At 38.8% G+C, this 25145-nt stretch overlaps 1 protein-coding gene across 1 annotated transcript in view; it reads right to left on the minus strand.

Moving 5' to 3' along the window:
- LOC125485167 (leucine-rich repeats and immunoglobulin-like domains protein 1) overlaps nt 1–25145 on the minus strand; it is a 75623-nt gene that overhangs the window by 33024 nt on the left and 17454 nt on the right. The window contains exon 2 of the mRNA XM_048606734.1: nt 1360–1431. Within this exon, the coding sequence (XP_048462691.1) occupies nt 1360–1431 (72 nt within the window). The remainder of the gene's footprint in view (nt 1–1359; nt 1432–25145) is intronic.

The raw sequence follows: 25145 nt of genomic DNA on the forward strand, positions 1-25145 counted from the left end.
AAACAGAAGTTTAAACATATAAATAATTTGCAGATTCTAACACAAAAAACTCCAAAACATGTTGTGGTATTGTGTTTCTTCATCATAAATTTGAAAAGCTGGAATACAGCAAGATTTCCTCAAACTGTGATTGGCATCCCACTTCAAAATAAAACTTAATTTCCATATATTCAAATTATGAGAGGTTCAAAAATCTCTAGTAAATGACCAGAAGCTGTTTTGAATATATTTTGAAAATATGCTTCCAATGTGTTGAAAAATACGCTAATCACAAACACTTTCAGTAAAATTCTTAACTTTCCAGGTAAATGAAACAGAGCAGGAGAAATCAGCAGATGATCTGTTATGTGGATAATAGTTTCAGCATGCACAACAGTAATACCCATCTGAATATGGCTAAGTCCACGGAGGATGACGGTTGAAGTGATAACAGAAGACTTGAGCTTATAAAATCCCTACAAAAAGGATTTTGCTGACAGAGATGTGACTGTGAAATGGAAAATGCTTTGGAGGTGAAAGCAAGTCACTTCAGGATTTGAAAAGAGTGTCAAGATTTTACTCCTTTACTCATTCAGTTACACAAAAATATTACTGTCTAGTAAGTGGTTCCAGCACAGCACATTTAAGCGATATACATAAGGGAATATGATCATTTGTTCCACATGACCCCCAAAAAAATCAATATACTAAGCTGAGATCAAGACATCATTTAAGAAATGTAACATAAATATCAGATTTTAAGTCACTCATCAAAGAAATAACATTAACATTATATTAGCTTTTCATCCTATAGGAAGCAGAGCATTGCCACAGCTGAGTACTGGGAGGGATTAGAATGTGAAACCAATAATCTCAAGCATTCTTTCCTTTTAAATTCTTTCCATTTCTCTCTCCCCTCAAAATTTTAAATAAAATTTGGATATATCTGATAAGGAGAACAAATTTCAATGATGGTTGATTTTCTTGAACATCAGCTGACCTTCAAACCAAATTTTCAACTCCATGTACACTGTAGTTCTCTTGCTCAATTTATCAACTTTTAACTTGTTAACTGGAAAATAACTTCTAAACATTTCTTTCCAAAACAAAAAAAAACTCCTGAAACTACTACATTAGCACGTAAGCAGCTATCAAAGTGAAACTACCGAGGTTAATCATTTAGTCAGCTTGTGCAAAGCAGCAAAATCTTGCTTGCATTTAGAATTGAATATTTATATTTAAAAAGTAGATCAATGAAAAGATATAACAAAGCATAATTTCAGATTTAAGTATTTTAAGACGCATGGGCCCATGCTATTTTCACAAAATACAAAAAGAGTCACATAGATATACAACTAAAACATTAATTTTAATACATACATTTCACGAAGAGTGTGCAGTTCTGCGAAAACAGAGGGATCAATTGTTGCCAGTTTGTTGTAGCTCAGGTTTCTGTAAAAAACATAAATGCAAATCAGATAACATTCAGCAGAATTCAACTAATACTGTTAACTCTATTTCAATGCATTGTGAGGCAATTTCATTCAAGCAAGGTGTTTCAAAAGTAATTTCTCCTAAAAAGAAACAAAATCACCGTTAGTACATTTGGTTGTTGCTGTTTTCGACTGTAACTTACAAATCATCAGCATATAAAAGCAAATTTTACTTCAGCAATCTTTTTTGGGCCAGAACAGTTGCATCTTAAATTTTCATTACCATGAACAAATTCTTGAACTCTCAAAAGCAACATGCATTTATACAGTACCCGAAGGGCCTTCAAACTGCATCACTATGAAAATGGACAGGGCCAAAAGAAGTGTAACAAGAATGTGTACCCACAATGGTAGGAGTCAGATTCTAAACAGGGCCTTAGATGAGGCAAGCAAAATGGAAGAACAAACCAATTTAAGGAAGGGGATTCCAAAGCATGGAACCAAGACAATGAGAGCATAATTTCCGAAGGTGGAACAAAAGGATTGTGTAAATACATAGAAGATAAAAACTGAGAAACATGGAATGTGAGGTAAAGTGGAAGGAAAGATTGTGGTGCTGGAGGAGGTTAAAAGTTTTGAATGGTAAGGCTATCAAGTAATTTAAACAGAAGGATAATAATTCTTAAATTTGTGGCATGAAGGAACAAGGTTCAAATCTAAGTCAGCAAGAGGACAAGCACCTTTAACATAGTAAGGCATTCCAAGACAGTTTACAGTGTACTCAGGTTAAAGAGGAAGATATTAAGATTGGTAGCTGGGTTAAAAAGGGATAGTTTTTTTTGAAACAGCAGAGGAAGATAAGAAAATCTAATAAGATTAAAATGGGAATTTCAGCAAAGATCTGAATAAGGACACTGAAGAAAACTACAAAAAAAATGTAGTCAAATGTTAGCTAGTGTTGGCATACCACAACTTTTTTGCCTGAGACCTTTCAAGAACAAAGACAACTTGAAGTCCATCAATTGGTAACTGTAGAAATGCATCCTGTTTACCTCTGGAAGAAGTTGGTTGGTGTCTTCACTCCGATAGCAACAGCTGAAATCCAACCATTACTTTTTTTTAAAAAGTTCCCATGCCCCTTTTCTCACACTCAACCTTGGTAGTGTTCTTTAATATATGCCTCAAAACAGGAAACTGAATAGACTAACAAATTATATAGTACAATGAGATTCATTACCTTAAATTTGTAGCAAATGCAGTGAAGAAACTTCTAAGAGTCCTACTACTGTCTGAGTGGCCTTACTGAAACATCATTAAGTGATTTTTTAAAAAAATCTGTTGTCAAATCACAGAAACATAACAATTTAGGAGGTGGCCTTGTGATCCAATATCCATTATGCCCCACTGACTTCTTTAAAATCAGGGCCTTTACAATGTAGTCTTGCCACATCAGTGCTCCCATATGGAATTACCCTGAAGTCCACTACTTTCATCACAACTATGCGTCAACTTTAATATCATCTGAGACCTATATACCCAAGACGGAGCTGGATTTTCACATTTGTGGAGACTCCACAGACCTTAACAAAAAAAAAAGGCAGGATTTGATTGTGGTCAGACCCTGGGACAGTGTCCTTCATACAGGCTGGCCATCTAAACTCAGTGCTGAATTCAACCAAGGATATATTTACTCTAGCAAGAGCCCTAACCTGTAGAATGCAAGTTACAAATTAACGAAAATGCGAATACTCACAATAGGGAGGTACACCAAACTGTCAAGCTGCAATTATTTAAATACACAAACTTTTAAAATTGAGGAAGTAGTAACCTGTGCTGGCGTGAATTGAAAAATAATCTGATTTACATTAGCTGTTAGTACATATTACTGCAAGGGCTATCGTTTCCGATGATTTAAAGTTGGGCTGCATTCATAACCTACGATTATCCCAGCAGGAATATTTCACGTTTATAATTTGATTGACAATTGTTGGAAATATATATCTATGTTTATGGACTATGCAGGAAATTCTCCGTGTCCACGAGATCATGACTTGTGAATTTGCCTACCCATGCCAAAATGTAACAACAAAATTCAACGTCTGTGGGCAAAACTCATGTATCTGCGATTTTTAACCTGTATTTTTAACACGCTTCGCACTCGCGAATCTCATCATTCTCAGGAACGGAATGCTTGCACATAGAGAGAAATATGTGGAGAACTGTAAGATAGTGAATTAGTTGGATATTTTCTGAGTTAAAAAGATTTTGTTTACAAAGAGTACATTGTTTCTTGGAAATTAGGCAAGCCATTTAAATGTTGCTGCGATACAACAGCTGATGCAGAAAGTCAAACAACTTCAGCAAAAACAGACAAGCAAAGCTTCTGGGAAGAGATATGGTCATGATATCATACTGCACGGAAACAGACGCTTTGGTCCAATTTGTCCAACTTGTCAATGTTGACCAAGTTTCCCAAACTAAACTAGTTCCATTTGCCTGTGTTTAGCCTGTATCCCGCTAAACCTTTCCTGTTCATGTACTTGTTCAAATATCTCTTAAATGTGCAACTGTACCTGCATCTACCATTTCCTATCACAATTCATTCCATATGTACACCAACCTCTGTGTGAAAAGGTTGCCCCTCAGGTCTCTTAAATCTTTCTCCTCTTACCTTAAAACTATGCCCTCTACTTTTGAACTCCCCTGCACTGTGGAAAAGACCTATTATTCCCCTTGTCTATGCCCCTCATGATTTAATAAACTTCTATACAGTCACCCTCAACCTCCTATGCTCCAGGGATATAAGTCCCAGCCTCTCCAACCTCCCCTTATAACTAAAACCCTCCAGTCCCAGTAATATCCTGGTAAACCTTTTCTGCACCCCTCTTCAATTTAATAATATCCTTCCTATTAGCAGGGTGATCAGAACTATAAAGCAGGCCTCCAAAAATGGCCCCACCAATGTCCTGTACAGCAACGGTATGACATCCCAACTCCTATATTCAATGCTCTGACCAATGAAGGCAAATGAGCCAAATGCTTCTTCACCACCCTGTTTACCTGTGACTTCACTTTCAAGCAACTATATACCTCAACCCCTAGGTCTCTTTGTTCGACAATACTCTCCCTGGCACTGTCATTAATTGTGCAAAGTCCTACCCTGGTTAGTCTTACCAAAATGCAATACCGCACATTTATCCAAATTAAACTCCATCTGCCATTAATTGATCTACTGGCCCTGCTGATCAAGATTGTGTTGTACTTTGAGATAACCTTCTTCAGTGTCCACTCTACCAGCAATTTGGGTGTCATCTGCAAACTTACTAACCATGCTTCCTATATTCTCATTCAATTATTTATATAGTGATAAACAGCGGACCCACACAAATCCCTGTGGAGCACCACTAGTCACAGGTTTCCAGTCCGAAAAACAACCCTCCACCACCACCACACACTGTCTCCCATCGTCAAGCCAATTTTGTACTCAATAACTGGCTCTCCCTGTATCCCATGTGATCCAACTTCATTAACCAGTCTACCTTGTGAAGCCTTATTGAAGGCCTTGCTAAAGTCCATGTAGACAACATCTACCTCTCTGTCTTCATCTGTCTTTTTGATCACGTCCTCAAAAAACTCAACCAAGTTTGTGAAACAGTTTCCTACACACAAAGCCAAGCCGACTATCTATGATCAGTCCCTCCAAATGCATGTAAATCCTGTCTCAGAATCCCCTCGAACAACTTACCCACCACTGACATCAGACTCAAAGGTCCAGAGTTTCCAGGCTTTTCCTTACAGCCTTTCCTATATAAAGGCACAATATTAGCCACTCTCCAGCCTTCCAGCACCTCACCCGTGACTGCAAGTGAAACAAATACCCCTGCTAGTGGCCCCACAATTTCTTCCTTAGCTTCCCACAATGCCACGGGATACACTTAATCGGGTCCCAGGGACTTATCTACATTTACGTGTTCTAAGACCTCCAGCACCTCCTCTTCTGTAATGTGGACTGTTTTCAAGACATCACTATTTATATCTCCAAGTTCCCTGGCTTCCATGTATTTTTCCATAGTAAATACTGACAAAACATTCATTTAGTATCTCACCCACTCTCCTATGGTTCCACATATGGATGGCGTTGTTGATCTTTAAGGAGCCCTATTCTCTCCCCAGTTGCTCTTTTGCCTTGAAGTGTACTTGCAGAATCTATCTGGATTCTCCTTAGCCTTATCTGCCAAGGCTACCTCCTGTACCCTTTTTGCCCTCATCATTTCCCCAAGTATGCCCCTACTTCCCCAATACTCTTCAAGGGATTCACTAGATCCCAGCTGTCCATACTTGATGAATAGGAGTTCAGGACAGTGGCCAATTACATGAGGTTATTGAGGGCCCCGCACAAGAACTGTCTTAGCAGCAGAGCGAGCTTGGGGGGAGTGGTCTGTTCCACGCAATTATCGAGGGCTCCAGACAGGCAGCATCTTAGCAGCGGCAGGAGAGGAATCACGACAGGGAGCAGGAGTCCTGGAACCATTGTCTGTGTAAGGCCAAATCCAGAAGGCAGTGGGACCCCCACACTGTCACTCAGAACAAGAGACAGCTGTGCCTGATAGTGAATCCAGGAGGAGGCCCTTTTGGCTTTGATCCTGATTAGCAACAGTTTTCAAATGCTGGGAGTTAAGCCAAGTGTTGGAATTTAAGAACATAAAATCTTAATGTTTTACACACTTAAATCTAAAAACTGTGGGTAAGGGAAGGGTAGTTGGAAGATGGCCTCAGAAGAAAATAGCAGTAGCAGCCAGGTCTTGTCTTTTCACTCTTTCTCGCAGGTCTGGGGAGATCAGACTTAACCTGGTGCGGAGTCTTCTACACATCAGCAACCCTGCCAATGCTATCCCTGCAGTTGCATGTAGGGTAGTCCTATAGTTAAACAGAAACCATAACAGCTTGGTATCTAGTGAGGTTGTAGGCTGTTCCTTCACTTTCCAGCCTTCTGTCTCTACTTTTGCCCATAATACAAATGGCACTTGGCGTGCCTTGCAGAATCGTGGAATTGTTTCCTGATCAACAGGCAAGATGGCCATGGCTCCTCTGATAATCCTAGGCCTTCTTAAAAGGCTTCTGAGTATTTACTTAAGATTTCACTCGGGTAGCCATTTTCTAATTGAGAAATGTTGAGCCAATCTCGGTGAATCTCTCACAACCAACTTCACCCCATCAAGCTTGGGCCCAAGCATTTTACTACAAACACTGGTAACTGAACCAGCTGCTTTTCAAAAGAGACCAGAATTGAAGCTGTACCCTCAATCTGTAAAGGTTTCCTGTACAGGTCCTCAGCCTAGCTGAGGTCTTGGGCAAACTTAAGGTTTGGAGTCCAAAGCGAATTTTGTTAAAAACTGGTTCTGCAACCAATGATATCAACCTCCATTAGAACTGGGTGACCATTTACCTGGACATTTATTTTAAACTGGTTCTGATCTGGATGTTGCTAAGCAATTTAACTGTTCCAAACCAGATATAGGTGGACTTCTCAGCAGGTCCGGCAGCACCTATGGAGAAAAATCAAAGTTAACATTTCGGGTCCAGTGACCCTACTTCAGAACTGTTCTGAAGAAGGATCACTGGACACAGAAGGTTAACTCTGCTTTCTCTTCAGAGGCTGCCAGACTACTGAGATTTTCCAGCATCAGATTTCCAGCATTTGCAATTCTTTTGCTTTTTTGTAGGTGGACTTTCCAGGGTAGGAACAGTCCTGAATACCCTCCTGGATACTAGCGTATGAGTTACCTCACTCAAGTAGGACGCTTTGTTGTCTCAAGTCTGAATACCAGCAGCAACTACAATGACTTGCCAGCCAGGATCCTGAAGAAAACTTTAACAATTTGGCCGAAGCTTGGCTTTGTTTGGGGTTACGCTGTGTGCCAACCTAGAGTCCCTCTGATCAGGATATATCCTGTGTGAAGCTACGCAATTGCCTGCACACAAGTGGTATTTCCCAACCTCAGTCAGACTGGCGACAGTGTTCCCTTCCATCAGAATACTACGCAACTCATATACTCCAGAGAGACCGGTATCCCATTACTAAGTTACTCTTTATTTATACATGATCAGTCCTTGACTTTAGTACTGCCTCTTCAGAGTCTGCTAGAGTGTCAGTATTTGTCAGCCAGGGCTTCCTGATTGACAGCCCCAATCAGGGAATTCATTCCAAGAAGTCCAGCTGGCTGACTTCATTACTATCACTACAAACACAGCACAGACATTATTAAAACAATAGTTGCCTTTGATGTGAAGTTACAACTCAGTTAAGCGATCTTTAAGTTTTGAATGGACTTTCAAGTTTTTTTTTAAATCATCATGAAGGCTGTAATTAGGCATTTAGGTTTTTGTTTCATTTAATCCCAACAAGGTTGCTGAGGTCTGCACATGGTGGACACCGGTATTGGCATAAAGATATAAGGGCAAAAAAGTGTTGGATAGAGACCATGGGATTGCGTGAAAGTTATGAGGATCCATGGGGATCTGCGGGTGGCATGAATTGGCATGGATGGGTTTGGTAACGGCTGAGAGGGCCAAAAGGCCCAATATTAAAACAGAACAATAGCAACAAAGTCCGAGCAGGCCTTCTATACATCCCATCTGGTAGCCTGCAGCCACTTGAGAGTGTTGAGCCCCAGCTTCAGCCCACTCCTGTTCTCCTGCACCCACCCTGAATTTCTAACATAAGATCATCTGGGTCTAAAATATGCAAATGTAAATCTGCAAGAAACCAAAAGGCCATGGACCAGGTAAATGTCATAGGCCTTAAAAACGTAAATTGAAGCTGAAGCTACATCTCCATTTCGTGCACAATTTCCTGACGTGAATGAATGCGAATGCTAGAGGCGTGAATAATAGAGTTCAGAATCAGTGGATTTCAATCTTATTTTGGCTGTTCACTCTAAAAATCAGATTAAAAGGATTAACTGTTCCCTTTTTTATTTAAAAACTTCTTTCTGATTACCACAAGGCCAGTAGTGTCTCACTTGCAGGTACAGGTGCAGTGATAAAACGTCTTACTCTATCTGAACAAGTAGAAAGAAAAGATAAGGCAGCCCAAGCTTTCTAACCACTTCAAAGGATCTGACAATGAAAAGATTAAATGTTGCTCAAGATAGCCTTGACGTTAAGCCAACTATATTAATAAACCACCAACACAACTGCTAAATCTGCAATGCAGAAAACAGTTACACTAATCCCTCTGACTTTCAGCGAAAGAGGATCCAAATAATTTCCTGATGAATTACAGAAGGTACCTTTTCGGAGGGCTAGCAATTAGCAATGTAGCAATTCTCTAGGTTCAAGTATTATTTCAACAATAATGCTGCTTACTTTTGGGATACAAATATGCCATGGAGTGGGGATTGATGTTCTAGTTGAAGGAGAGGAATTAGTCAGAGCTATCCCCACTTTACACCAAAAAGGTTTGACCTCTTACTCAACACTACACAAAGCAGTGGGCAGAGTCAGATAGCTGCCAATATTACTGAAATGTCAATCACAATTTATCTACTGCTTATTTTTATTTTAATCCTTAACATATAATGCCAAATCCAAGAGGCACAATTATTTCTGTAAATGCCTCATTTTCTTTTTCTAAATGAAAATACCCACAACATAAAACTGTGTAATAAAAAGTTATATCAACATACATATGCAATTTGCAATTCACAAAAACAATGTATCTGATTTTTCATTTACTGCGAACAGACCTTGCATTTGAGCCTGAAAAATAAAGTTTGCTTCAATTTTGCAACCGTATCTACTTTAGAAAGGCACACATTTGGAGCTTTCATTCCATACAATCAACAGTGTTATTGGTAACATGTTTAAAAAAGGTGAACCAAACAGTAACAACCTTACTGCAATAAAACACATTTATAGAATAAAAGTAAACAGTCAGAAATCTGACCAAAGAGCTCTCCTTAATGTCAACAGCAGAGACAATGAACAAGAAAATGAGGCAGAAACAACATAGCATACATAGTACTTGATAAAATTTTGGGCACCCAGCTCAGGAAAGATATATTATTGTTGGAATTTTCCCATTGTAAATGAGTTAAATTATATGGGTAGGCTGCAAAAACTTGATGTTTATATCCTTAAGTTTAGAAGGTCAAGGGATCATTAAATCGAGGCATTGCCTCCCAGATAGGATTTGACAGAGGGAATAAAAGATAAATTGTTTCCACTGGCAGAAGGGTCTGTATTGGACATCATAGATTCAAGATGATCAAAATAGCTAGGGACATGTGAATTCATGTACACCAAGTTAAGCTCTGAAATGACAGTGTTAAGGAGATTCAATATAAATTTTCAAAGTGGTATTGCATACTCACTTGTGGTTTGAGAGGAAATCACAAAACCATGGGGAAAGAGCAAAATAGTAGGACTAACGACATTGTGCCTGTGTTGGCTTTTCGCAAAGCCAATGAACTGAATATTCTCCTTCCATGTTATATGACTTTATGCTTGCAAAGCTGAAAGCAACATTCTTAGTTTTTCTCCATATCATTTGACTTCCTTGCCAAAGTAAATGGAAGTGAGGTACGGATCAACCAGTGATTGAAGAACAGCAGAGAATGCTCAAGTAGTTTACTGGTTTACTCTTTGTCCTATAAGCGAAACCATTAGTGAAATCCACTACTCAACTGGATACAGGCAGTTAGAACACTCAAACAGCTCAATACCATCCAGGATGGACTAGGCCCCTTGATTAGCACTCATTACAAGATTTAATACCCCTATCCTCCACAACTGTTGTAGTCAGCATAATCAAAAGATGTACATCAATTCAATGTTTCTTTAGTAGTGCCTGTTCCCTGTTCCATCTCGACTACTACTATCTCCAAGTCACACATCTTTATTCTTTGAATAAACAGCAATTTATGTGAATTAGTCAATTTCCAAAATTTCTTGTCCAACACAGAGGACTACCGTCACAACCAAATGCTGAAGGAAAAAGGAGATCTAAAAATACTCTCTCAAGCTAACTAGAAATGGGAAATAAATCTGGCCTTGCCAAAGTTCTCCCTAAGAAAGTATTGCAAACAAATCTTAAACATGAGACAAGGATTCAAAGTAAAACAGAGTTATGAAGATAGCAAAATTTTAATTCTACTCCAACCATTCTAAAAGGAGGTAAACAAAGACCATGCAATAAGTAGCAATTAATCATAAAAATTACTTACACTACATTCAAAACACTCAAGTAACAGCATACACCCATCTGACTGAAGATTTTTTCTTGCTTAAAAATAATGATTAAACTGATAATTTACATTATGCAATTTAAATAAAAAGGAGTTCCAGTCATTTCCACGGCGTAGGTAAAGGGGCTCTCTCGTGGCACAGTGGTAGTGTCCTTAACCCTGGACTGAGAAACCAGGTGTGTAATAACAGCTCGGAGCAGGTTGATTAGAAAAAAAAAGAGCAAAAGGAGACACATTTGCAGTTTCAGTTTGAACTGATAAATCAACGTTGGATAGACAGTGTGGATTACAATGCATTGAAATACATTGCAGCTGCTGCTTATGAAATTTGTAACACAAGCCACTTCTCAACAATACGTACACGAGAAAGTACTAAACTAATCTACAAGAAGCCAAAATGTTCCTGCAACTAAACAACCGAATTCTACTTATTATGAAAACCATTCAAGCAAAAGTCAAAGTAAGGTGGAAAAATTGTTATGCTCTTGGAAAATGTTGTTAGCACAAGGCCAACCCCAGTTTATGGAAAAAAATTTGATATAATTTAACCTGTACAGAAAGTCTGATTGAAACACTAATGTTTACTTTGACTCCCTTTAAATGAGCTTCTTGTACATCATTTTTCAAACACGACTAGATACTTTACCCAAGCATACACTAAGGTGCATGCTTGAACCAAGAACAAAAGAAATTAACGTACAAGGTTCAAGGCATTCCACTTCATATAATTGGCCAGATACATATGAAGCCCAACTGCACAGAAACATTTCTGTGCCAAATATCAGCAACTATTATTTATCGTCACACTGTTATTCTCAACACAATTACAGGTCTGATAGCAAGGCAACACTTTCATGAGGCAAACCAACCATGTAAGGCTATATCCTTCACCTGTCCACGCCACCATGTCCCCAGAAAGCAACTCAAAATGGATCAATTTTCCACTCAGTAGTTGGGAGATTATGTCGCTCTCGAATCCAATACACTTCATTCACAGTACAGAACAACATATTGTCACAGATGTAAAACATTTAACGAACAAAAAAAAGGGTAGAATTTAAATCAATGGAAAAGGTCATTCAGCCCAACTAAACTATGCCAGTATACATGTTCCACACAGTCTCCTTTTAATCTCAGTCCATCAGTAGATCATGGAATGATCAGAATACAAGACAAGACATTTTTCAGTCCAGTATATCTGTGCTAACTAAAGCGATCTAATTGGTGACCCCTCCACCCCAGTTCCTAGACTGATCGATTGCTCACTCACTGGCAGATGAGGCTATAACCCTTCCAAATATTATGCACCTAATTTAACTTCTACAATGTCTCAACTAATCTATTAGGCACAGTGTTTCACACTCATTACTTTGAATAGAGATGCTCATTCCAATTCCTGTCGGATTTAGCAGTTGCCATCTTATATTTTGTGGCCAGTTTTGGACTGCTGCATACGTGGAAACACCATCTCTACTTTAAATCCATTACAGATATTTGTGATTTTAAAGCTCTCCATCAGGTCAACTCTTGCATTCTCTCTCTATTCAATATTTTCTGCTAGCTGTCCTCTCATTTCTGATTTACATGCTCAAGCATTTTATTTTGCCTTTTCCGCAGTGCTTCAATGTCCTTCATGTAAAATGAAGTGCACAACTATGCAAGTACTTTTTGAATTCTATGCCTTTAGAAATAAACCTCTCATTTCAGCTTGGTATGGCTTAGTCCATTGGCGTTTAATTTCAGGAAAATCAGGCTGACAGAAAAACAGACTAAAAACTTTACTGCAACTTGTATAATATTTTGTATTACATATCGGAAGACAGTGCATTTTATTATAATTGCTGGGGAGACATTATCCACTTTTGTTTTATTCACAAGAAATCTATCATCATTTTGAAATATACGTTAAATTAAGAGATCTCTCCTGAAGCAGGTAATGAAACTGGCACACAGAATTCAGCATTTTCACCAGCTCAGGTTATATTTCAAAAAAATAAAATGAGAAGTACCTAACCCTGATCAGAACTTCTGAATGAAAAATTCACTTATAAAGTGAATGCTGTAGGGGTTGGAATGGGAGTGAGGAGTGACTAATAGGGGAGGCAGAGAATTAATAATCAAACAAACAGATGGAAATTAATGGTTTCAAACAACTGCAAACTGTTAGAGTATAGAAGTAATGTAACAAAAAGATGCTAAATGCAACGGACACAATCAACTTCCTCGGTTACCACTGACCAGAAATTCAAGTGGTTCAATGCATCATAACACAACAGTTACAACAGGAGGACAGAAGCAGCAATTTCTAATTGGGTAACACTCCTTCAGTCTTCTCAAAGTCTGTCCAGCACCTACAAGGCAGAAGTCAAGGGCATGATGAAGTACTCTCCACTTGCCTCCAACTCAAGAAATAAGACATCATCCAGGTTGAAGCAGACTATTTGATCAATACCCCAAAGCTAAGTAAACATTCTCCCTTCATTACTGATGCAGCAATGTGCACAATATACAAACAAAACAAAAAACTGCAGATGTTGGAAATCATTTCTGAAGAGGGGTCACTGGACCTGAAAAGTTTTCTGTTTTCTCTCCATAGATGCTGCCAGAGTTTTTCAAGCAACTTCTGCTTTGCAATATATACAAATTCTTTTTAATTCATTTTCAGGATGAGGGCATCACTGGCTAGGCCAGAATTTATTCCTGTCCCTAATTGCCCAGAGTCAACTACACTGCTGTGGGTATGGAGTCACATGTAGGTCGGACCAGGTAAGGATGGCAGATTTCCTTCCCTAAAGGACATTAGTGAACCTGTTGGGTTTTACCCAACAATCAACAATGGATTCATAGTCAACATTAGCCTCTCAATTCTCGACTTTTTCCTTGAATTCAAATTTCACCATTGGCGGGATTCAAACTCAGGTCCCCAAAACATTAGGGTCTCTAGATTAACAGTCCTGCGATAATACCATTAGGCCATCACCTCCCCAAGCTGCACTAGTGTTTGTTCGGTTTACAATTTATTTTTGCTAACCACTAAACTAGTAAAATTAACGGTCATAAAGTATAACGCAGCATCACCAACTTTCTGAACAAGATCTGTAGCAACAAAAATGTAGTTGATGAAAATCAGTCACATTCTAGCATATCAACTCACAGAAAACTGAAATGACGTGTGTTTGTATGATAATTCCTAAAGCTTATAATGCAAATCAAAAAAAGTATCAAGGTAACCAAGAGAGCAAGAGTTCAATGTCTCTTAGCAGATAAAGTATACCATGAACAAGGCGAAAGATTAAGCATTTATTCCATAATTAAGTATGTCAGTGTGAATTTACGGGAAGAAAGTCATGCCACGTACGCTACTAGAATTATTTGAAAAATCTTGCAGACCAATAAAGAGGAATTTGCTCGACATTATTTATATTGTCACAAATATTTTGAAATAATGTCACTCAGCAGAATGCTGCAGGTGTGAAGCAAAGAGAAAGAGGAAGAAAGGAGGTACTTGAAGAGCATCAGAACTCAATTACCACAAAGGAAATAATGGGAAGGTCAACACAAAGCTACAATCAGCACAAAAAAAAATGGCAGGGTAAAGTATGGCAGCAAGCCATATTCTAGCCATCAATTCCAAAGGAGACAATAGATAGGAATAAAGCTGAGTTCCGTGATATCAATACATGCAAGAAAATGAAGCATGCATAACTATTAGGATAAAAATCTGATGCATTTAGTTAGTTAAGACACCGAACTACAAAAACGGGAAATATTATTTAAACGTAGATAAATACTAGATGAGGATGGAGAAAAAGGGCACACAAAATAATGGAATACAGATGTTGTGTGAGGATGCATGGATAATTTATTAAAACTACCAGAAAACATACACAGCAATAGTACATAAAAACAAGATCTTTGTCCAGTCAATAAAATGCACAAAATCTCAGTGTAGTAACATACCACATCATAAAGAAGTGAACAAAATCAGGAGGGAATTATCCTTTGAGTCCTCAATTTTGATTCCAGACCCCATGAAGTCTAATTGCATCAGTTCAAACATGGTCAAAGAAAACTCCTGATTATCACTTATAGGCCCTCACTCAGCTGATGAATAAGTTCTACTCCATGTTGAATACCACTTGGAACAAGCACTGAGGATAATAAGGGCACTCTGGTTGGGGGACTTTAATGTCCATCACCAGTGTCTCAACAGTACTACCACTTGCTAAGTCTTAAAAGACACTACTGCTAGTCTGAGCCTGCTGGTCATGAGGGAACAAACAAGAGGGAAAAATGTACTTAACCTTGTGTCATCAACAGATCTAGCAACTTAAGACTGGGTATCCACAAGGCACTGTGGGCTATCAGTAGCAAAACTGCATTCAACCACAACCTATGACCTCACGGTGTGACTATTTTCCCTACTCTAGCATCACCATCAAGCTAGGAAACCAACTCAGGTTCAATGAAGAATGTGTGGGCACATCAGGAGTAGCACCAGACTTAGCTAGAACAAATATCAACTTGGTAAAGCTATGGCAAGCAGATAAAGCAGTAAACAGAGTTATGGGATCTCACAACTTAGGGATCCATTTTAAGTTCTGTAGTCCAATGACAGTTATGAAATGCAGTAGACAATTAAAACAATTTAGTGTGCGGAAACTGCTCCACAATGTTCTCCTCCTTCATGATAGGGAAGCCAGCGCATCACTGTAGAAGACAGATGCTGAAGCATTTGCAACCATCTTCAGCTAAAAAAAGTGCCAAGTGAATGATCCAACTTGGCCTCCTCGGTGGTGCCCAGTGTCACAGATGATGACTTTCAACTAATTTGATTCACTCCAAGTGTTATCAAGATGGTAGCAGATGGTAGCAGATGCCACAATGACAATGGCCATGACAATATTCCAGCAATAATACTGGATACTTGAGCTCCAGAACTAGCTACATCCCTAACTGAGATGTTTCAGTAGAATTACACTGTCATCTATCCAGCATTGCGATTCCAGGTAATGTTATTTCCAGACAAGTTAGATCACAGTTAGGAACCTGTCTTGATAAAAGCTTTTGTATCATACCCAATCTGATCAGCGTAAGTCCCTTATGACTTCAACTTTGAGTGGAACTATGATAGCTTCTTTCTGGAGCGACCACACACCTGAACCTCAAATGTGAAACAAATCAGAAGTTGCTGGAAAAACTCAGTAGGTCAGGCAGCATCTGTGCAGATAAAGCAGAGATAACATTTCAGGTCCAGTGATCCTTCTTCAGAACCGTTTTTTGAACCTCACTATGCGCAGCCTTAAGTAATCTCTTCAGGATTTTATCCCAACACTTCTATTTTGGACTTGATGCTAATTATTCACTCCACGGTAATCTGATTTACAACATCTACCATTCCCTCCTGTTCCAAGGACTTTACAGGACTATACCACTCAAAGTCCAAAGTGAACCTAGCAGTCTCGCTCTCTGATAGACAGGAGCTTCCTTTAAGCTTAAAACAATTTACAGAATGCTATGTAAAAAAAACTTTGAAGCCCCATTACTTACCATAGTGTGTTGCAAAATATTCTAAATAAAAAATAATTCCGTTAAAAATTATACATGTTTTTCCCACAGCTTATATCACACCAGCAAATCTGGAAAACTGTGCATTTATGTCCTATCCACAGAAAGGATAAATTCAATATGGCCAGTTAGTTTGTTATAAACCTGGATTCCCTTATTGATTATAAACCTGTATATCTATCACAGCCTTGAATATATTTAATCACTTAATTTCTATGGTAAAGAATTCCACAGATTCACTACCCTAAGATAAAAAATTCCGTCCTAACTGCCCTTATTCTGAGATTATGTCTTCTCGTCCTAGGTACTCCCACAGGTGAAAAAAAACTTTTCAGCACCTACCCGATCAAACCTCTCCCCACCCTTACCCCCAGAAGGCATGTTTCAATAAGGTTTTCTCTCCTTCTTCTAAATTCCAATGAATAGAGACCCCAACCTACTCAACTTCCCCTCATCTGAAAATCCCTCCATACACGAGATCAACCTAGTAAATCTTGGAGATCAACTCTAATGCCAATATATCTTTCCTTACTTAAGGGTGCACAAACTACTCACAGTATCCTAGATATGGTCTAATTATCACCTTGCATAGTTCTAGCAAGGCTTCCTTATTGTGATACTGCATCATGATGAAATAAAGACCTACTTTCCATTTACTTTCCCTATTACTTTTTTTTAAAAAATCTTTTATGCACAAGGACTCCGAAATCGCAGTTTGTGCATCTTTCTACATTTAAACAATATTCAACTCTTCTATTCTTCCTGCCATTATGCAGTAATGCACAAATTTCACGCATTATACTCCATCTGCCAAGTTTTTTTTTCCCCCACTAACTTACGTCTATATCTCTTTGTTGACATGGTCATCATCCCCACTTGCCTTCCCACTTCTTTGTATGTGTCACAATTTGCAGGTGTTTCTTATGGTCACCCACAAAGTCACTCTGGATGTGCTTTCTCCTTCATGACCATGTGCAGCCTGTTGGTCATGCCCTTCTAAACAGTCAGCCTGCAGAGGTGACAGCTGTCAGCCATCATCTCCTGGAGGCGAGTGGCAATATCCATCAGCTTCATATGTGAATATGTACATTTTAAGGTAGAGGTAGACAGATCCTTGTTAGGCAAGGGAATCAAAAGGTTATAGTGGATAGATGGGAATGTAGAACCCAAACAATCCATCCATAATCTCACTGAATGGCAAAGCAGGCTTGATGGGCTGAATGTCCTATTTCTTGGCTGAATGTCCTATTTCTGTTCCAAATTTGAATGAAAGTTTGTACTTGCCAGGTGCCTTTGGAGCAGAGGAACGAATGCCCAAGGGAGTAAATCACTTCACAGAAGTACAGAAAATCTTTACCATCCATCTGATGAATGTGGCTGAGTTAGCACAGATACCACTAACTTAACAACAAGCATTTCATAATAGTCACTAAAAGATGCCCAAGACTCATTTAGAGATTGTGACGATGGAAATGGTTTTGCTCATTTTTTGCATCAATCATATCCTGAAGAACAGATCACAGCTTCCTCCAACAGAGATCATCATGAAGCTATGACAGTGAGTGGCACTTTCATTCTTGAGTGGTTTGACTAGAATTTCATCTTTGCTCAGATCCTTCGGACTGTTAACCAATCAATGGCTTTGCCAAATTCAAAAATAAAGATTCTCCATCTAACTCAAATCACAACAGGAACACAAGAGAAATTGTTAAATGTAGTTTAGAAACCATCCATCCCACCTCAGTTCACAGCTCATAGCCATATTTAACCCAATAGGGCATCTGTTTCCTTTTTCAATTAAGTACTTCACCATCTGTCAATTTCAAGGGTTCATCTTTGGAGATGGTAAAACTAATCACCCTCTTGCTGTCATCATTCTTAGCATATAGATTTCCACCGTCACAAGCAATTTGTATTTCCTGGCATAGGTAGTCCAGTGTTATTTGGGAAAGCAGCTTTCAACTTTGGCCAACTCAACAAATATGGAATAACATTTAAGCTAACTTCTTAGGACCAAGATGCTAGTTTGAGGTTGGTGCTCGCTATACTTTAGCCAACAAGAGGGAAATGGTGTGGGCTGGCGTGTGCCCCCACAACAATCCATGGTTACAATGACTTGGTGAAAGACACCAAAATTGAAAAACCATAACTTCTCATATACAGCACTCATGGTAGAACCCACCACTGGTGGATTGGTCTCTTCGACCATAAGTTAAAAAAGGGCTCCTTATGAAGATGCCCCATCCCTGATGGATTTGATTTGCTACATGTCCATTCTGTTGTGTAGTTGGAAGGATGGCAACATACTTTAACAATCAAATTTAAGATATAGGCACACACTCTAGCTGTCTAAAACCCAGAAGTCCTAAAACTGCCATACAGTATTTTCAAAAATTTTACTCAGTTACAATATAATTATAATTACTTGGACAATTCAGCTAGATGCTACATGGCTCTAGCCCACGTTGTCTGTTTCATCAAAAACCTGACCCTACCCAATGTTGAACAGTCAAACTGTGCACTGCCTAAAAGCACCTCAACCAAAAGAAAACATCAAACTCCAAAATCCCACAAGGCCTTCATTCTGAATCTGCCAGTTTTGAGAGGACACACCTGTATTTGTGAAAGCTCTACAGATGGTTCTCAAAAACAGTACTCCTAATCTGCACTACTCTGCAACAAAATCAGTGTAATAATATCTTAACCATTGTGAAATGAGTGATTTGAGGTAAACTAACATACATTTTTGAATCTGAAGGATGCCTTTGTAAACTATTTCTATAAACAATTTACAAGTCAAAAGGAAAAAAGGTCACAGAAACAAAAATATATTTTTCAATGATTGGTAGCATTGAGAACTTTAGTCGTCTGAAAATATTTTTATTATTGGAATAATTCTTAGGTGAATACGGGTTCCACAAATTGACTCATAATGAGTTAATCTTTGTGATGGGAAAGCTTTTAAACAGCAATAATACTGGATAAAGTAACAGTAATTTGGCCATATGCAGACTTAAGCAAAGTCAGCATGGATTTATTAAAGACAAATTGTGCTTGTAATTTGAAGTCTTTTGATGAGGTAACGGAGCGCATGGATGCAGGTAATGTCGTTGAAGTGCAGAGATTAATTTCTAATAGGTGCTTTGAAAGGTGCTATATAATAGGCAACATAAGAACACTTGTTAAAATAACAAATGGTTAGGTTCCAGAAAGCACTGCCTGAAAGTGTAGTGAAGGCAAACTAAGGCTATCAAAAAGCAGGGGCAGCAGGACAAGCTTAGCTGTTTTTTGCAGAGAATGACAGACACAACAGGCCAAATGGCCTCCTCTATGCTGTAATCATTCCAGGAGATGATCATAGCTTGTAATGGTCGAATTCCATAATCACATTTACTTTGTTCCTTTGAACTGAACCACATGTGGACAAGAAAAAGGTGTCAAGATGACAATTAGTTACGGAATTGCTTCTGCCTATCTAAAAGTTTTGTATTTGACCCCTTTTTGTTTTTAATCTAGCAACAATTTTATTCCGTCTGTACTTTGAAATAATATCACTGAACTCACTTTACAGATGGAAGTACAAAGTTTAATCTGATATTCAGCTTTCTCATTCATGATGCTGGCAAGAATCAGAACTCAATGGTTCCCACAGGCCCTTGGCCATAAAAATATGGCAGCTAGCCTCCCTGCTTGAGCTTGCACAATTTTGCTGAACAAAAAGAGGACTGACCTCCTACCATATCAGCATATGCTTCCACTCTCTCATTGTGGCTGATAGATGGTTTCAAATTTCTCAAGCAAAAACAGCTTTAAGCATCCTCTACGAAAAAGGTGTTAAAACACTGAAGTTAAAAAAAGTGGAAATGAAAGGATTTTAAATTAAAAGTCAAATTGTGCCTTTAAATCAAAATTATCCCTTCCACTCAGTTGTAAAATTTAGAACATAAAGCTATTTTAAATGACTATCCCTTCAAATGTTACTGTAATTTTTGACTAATTTGACCCACAATGATTTTCAAAAAACTATGAACCATAAAGTGATATTTGCTTTTCCATTTAATTTATTTGCAACATCCCATCTCATTTTCAGTTCACTGCAGGCATTCAGAAATTTTTAACATTATTTTACAAAATAATAATAAAATGCCTCTCCAACAATTGGCACAGCAAGCAAGGTACTACACCAGTCTGCGAACGACAATGTGGTCCCTAACTAGGTCAGTATGTTTAATATTACCATCCCTTAGGTACAGGGAAAACCCTGTTGTCGATCTTGGTACTTAAAGAAATAAGGGAGTCGTGCCCTGTGAGGTGCATAATCAACAGGCCCTAGTTAACCCCAGGGACGGTAAACATCCCCAGCTGACAGGCAGAGTTAATTTCACACCAGGGAAGGGAGAGAAAAAATCTGCACCCAGGATGGTAAAGAGTCCTGTAGCAGGTTGGTGACTCTAGTTCACCCCGAGAACGATAAAACAGACTCACAGAAGAGAGTTGGGACTGCACAGGGAACAAAGGAGGGTAAGAAGGGAAGAGACCTTACACCACCTCAAAGTTGGTTAACACATCAGGAGCGTGTTCTAAGCAAAAATGTTTAAGGAGGAGGGGAAAGGAGAGGAAGACCAAGGGACATATTCCCTAACATCTTGGCTGGAGAGCAGGATGCTGCCGCCATCACTTTAAGAAGATTGAAACATTCTTTATCAAAAAGTCTATTTCCTCCAGTGTCAGTGAACCACCCCCAATTGTCACAGTTGTATATTTTCTTTATCTACCTAAATGTATCACAGCAGTAACAGTTTAATTGGCTTTAAGTTTGAGAAGCTGTGAGAAGCAGCAGTCTTTCACTAAGGTTATTGTGTCATTGGCAAATTTGAAAATGCAGCTTGTAGACGGTTTAATGGAAAAATGAGGATCATTAGCAGTGGGAGCTATCCTTGAAACTGTAGAAATATGCAATGATAATTACGAGTGTGGCTTTGATAGACTTTCAAAAGAGGTTATGAAAGGAACAACTTAGTTAGAAACTGTACGTAATAAGTTAATGTACAGTACCCATTTGTGTGCTTTATAGTGGGATAGAGAAAACAGAACGCTAAGGGAATTGGTAAAAGAGCAACAGGTAACAATGATTACCAACAGGAAAGCACTGTACGCAATTACAAGGAAAAGGCTGCAGTGCGACCCAACATTGGAAAAAACAAAAATGAGTCTCCCTGAAAGTCTGCTATGACTAGACTCGCCACAACAGCTCCAGACCACAGCTGCCCACTGCTTCTCTAATCACAGGCTGATACTCTCATCTTGGCTGCTGGTAGACTCACGCAAGCATCCAGCAGCATATAGGAAAGAAAAGGCATTTGATTGGAGGGACAGCTCCTTGCAAAGTCTTGTTCTGACATAACTTCAGCTTCAAATAAAACAAAAAAAGAAATTCAACCAATAAATTTCCACTTTGTTATCCTGGTCTATGATCCTTCTCGTGTAAAGTTCCAAAATTAATAATTATGGGAACCCTTTGAATGAGCTGTAAATTTATTTACCAGTAAAGCAGATGTTGGGCCTTTTGAAATGCTTTGCCAGGCAGTATGTCTGAAAGTTACATGTTGGGCACCCCCATTTTAGCATATTATGCTTACTGTCTAAAACTATGTAGCGTGGCATTCTTTTGGCTCGGCTGGTGGGGACTTCCGGCCTCGAGATTATCCCAGAGCAGTCTCTCAGCCTCGAGTCTGGAGTCTAGTCCCAACATGGACTAGAGGCTAGGTGTCAGCGTGGACTGGGTTGGAAGTATTGTTCTGAACTTCCTATTTCTTTATTTTTTTAATTTTTCCTTTAAGAATTTGTACTTAGGGAATCTGTACCTAAGCACCTTTGTTCCTAAGATGGTGCCATAAGTGGCGACTTGTAAACTTTTCATTGTAGTCATTGGAGTACATGTGACGATAAAGCTAATTCTAAAATTCTACAGTCTATCAGGCAGTTTATTGTTTTTCCTCTTTACAATTCTTAGCCCTACTCAATACTTAATCTTCATATTATCTGCACAAGTGTTTTCAAATAAATAATAAAGCTACAAGTACCACTTAAATTATAGGGTTTGCAATATACCAGACAATTAAGCTTTTATGAACTATTTCGCACAGTATGAAAAATACTTTCAAAGGAAAAGCCAGACAATCCCACAAGGACCACATGCTATGGTGTCCTATCACACCACATTATCAGCAAACCAATTTCCTAAAGAGGAAGCCCTTGTTCTCCTATTTACAAACACTAGAAGCAAAGGGCAAATTAGCCTTGAAAGTAGCTACAAATTACACAGACCAAATTAGCACAGTGATTCAAGGTATGCATTCACTGCAGAGAAAGCATCAATGCGTGAATGAACTCCGCTTATAATGGGAGGGGTGAAAGAAGGGTATCAAGAGGGAGTGGTCGGCATAAAGCAATAAAAAGCTGAAATGTAACTTCACTTTTAAAAAAACAAATCAACAATTTAGGTATTTGATCTTATTTCCTGACATAGCTCTTTATTTGAACTTTTTGTTTGGCACTTTGTTGCAAACATATCCAAAATTAAAAATGGAGAAAAGAAAAACAGAGGGGGAGCAAGCAACATCCGCATCATTCTGAAGCAAGCTAAAACATACAAACAAGGAACGAGTGGACCATTCAATCCTTTGAGCTTGCTCCGCCATTAAATAAGATCATAGCTGATCCAATTTTAACCTCAACCCTACAGTCCTGAATGTCCCAGACAATCTTTCATCCCCTTGGTAATCAAGAATCTGTCTCTGCATTAAAAAACACGAAGAGTCTGCATCCACTGCCTTTTGAGCAGTCTTTTCCAAAGATTGTCAAGGCTCAGAAATAACGCTTCCTCATCTCAGTTTTAAATGGACACCACCTTGTTTTTAAACTGTGACCTCTAGTTCTGGATTCTCCCGCAAGATGAAGCATCCTTTCAACATCCACTTGGTCATGATCTTATGTTTCAATCTAGAACAGAAGTAGCAAGCTCAACTATGATTAGCTGCCTCCAGCATCCCTAGTTCAAGGAATGGTACAGAGTCAACACAGAAATAAAAAAATTAAGACATATCACTGTATCTTTTACTCCATGGAGCTAGAAGTGTTATAAACACATTTAAGAGTGCATGCACACCTCATAACACTGGGTAAAGCTTGCCAATAGACCATGAAATCATAACATATGGGGGCAGAATTAAGCCATTCAGTCCATTGAGTCCACTGCAAATGAGACCATGGCAGATCTGATAATCTTCAAATTCCACTTTCCTGCCTTCTCCCCATCATTCATTCATGGGATGACGGCATCACTGGTTAGGCTAGCATTTAATACCCATCCCCAATTGGAGAGGGGGCAGTTAAGAGTCAACCACAACAAATTCAAATTCAATCATCTGCCTTGGTGGTATTCAAACCCAGGTCCCCAGAACATTATCTGGGGTCTCTGGATTAACAGTCCAGTGATAATACCACTAGGCCATCGCCTCCCCTTAAAATGTCCCCTTAATCTTCCCTTAAACAATGGACCCAAAAACGTTTAAAGTATTGTAGCAATGGTTGAACTAATGCCTTATAGTTTTAGCAAAATCTTCCTAATTTTAAAGGGAGTGGAGTATAAAACAAAGGCCAATGCTCCATTTGCCTTCCACATTATTCGATGTATTTTAATGCTAGCTTTTTGTGATGCATGGACAAGGACTTCCAAATCTCTGTGCTATAGCTTTCTCTGGACTAAATTGATTAAGTAATATTCAGATCCTCTATTCTTCTTGCCAAAGAGTATAACCTCATATTTTCACATATTATGGCCACCTCCAGGTTTCTGCCAACTCACAGTAACCTGTCTATAACCCTCTGCAGATTGTCACTCTCTCCACTTGCCTTCCCAGCTATTTTTGTGTCATCTGCAAATTTAACACAGTACATTCACTTTCTTTATAAATATGTATTATACAAGAAGGTGTGGCCCCAGCACTGATCCCTGCAGCACTCCGCTAATTAGTGGTAATAGCTTCACAAAAGCAGATTCTCATTAAAAAAAAACTTAACCGCTTAAAAAACCGCACTATTATCCAATGAATAACTATTATGCACAACGTTGGGCAATAAAATTGACTTTTTAGCCTAATGTGGCTAATTGGAATCACAGCTGTGACTAATTCTTGATCAGTGACTGAACTGTTAAACATAATTTGGGTATTTCCATACTCCTTTCATATATTCAAAGTACTTCCAACTTCTTGCATGTCTATTGGTAAAATGGTTAAGCCAAAAACCTGTGCAATTGTTTTAAAATCTTGAGTACGTTTTACTTTCTTGATTATGTGTGAAAACTGTGCAACATTGGAAAAATGCCAGACTTCAGCATAATAGAAACATCAGCAATATTGTATGGAAAAAGAGCCTAACATTGAGGTCACCTTCAAAAATCAGAATAACTGCTCCAAACCAGCAGAAGAAAACAAATCCAACCAGTAATCACTGGCTCCAACAGGACACATCATGGCAAAGGGCAAGTGATAGCATCCAACTATGTCCTAGATGAAGGTGGGAGTCAGGATCCTGGAACCCCCCACCCCCACTTTACAGTACTGTGGGTGTCCTATACTACAAGGTATCTTTAGGAAGGTATCGCATCACTATCTTCTCCATGGAAATTAGGGATGGGTAAAAAACACTGGTCTGGCCATCAAAATCCAAATTTTATGAACATATAAAACAACACAAGTAGAAGCCAATATTGTCAACAATTAGAGATAACAAGGTATAGAGCTGGATGAACACAGCAGGCCAAGCAGCATCAGAGGAGCTGGGAAGCTGACGTTTCGGGTCGAGACCCTTCTTCAGAAAATGAAGAAGTTTTCCTGAAGAAGGGTCCTGACCC

The sequence above is a fragment of the Rhincodon typus genome, chromosome 16 (genome assembly GCF_021869965.1).
Source record: "Rhincodon typus isolate 14 chromosome 16, sRhiTyp1.1, whole genome shotgun sequence".
Lineage (NCBI taxonomy): Eukaryota > Metazoa > Chordata > Chondrichthyes > Orectolobiformes > Rhincodontidae > Rhincodon > Rhincodon typus.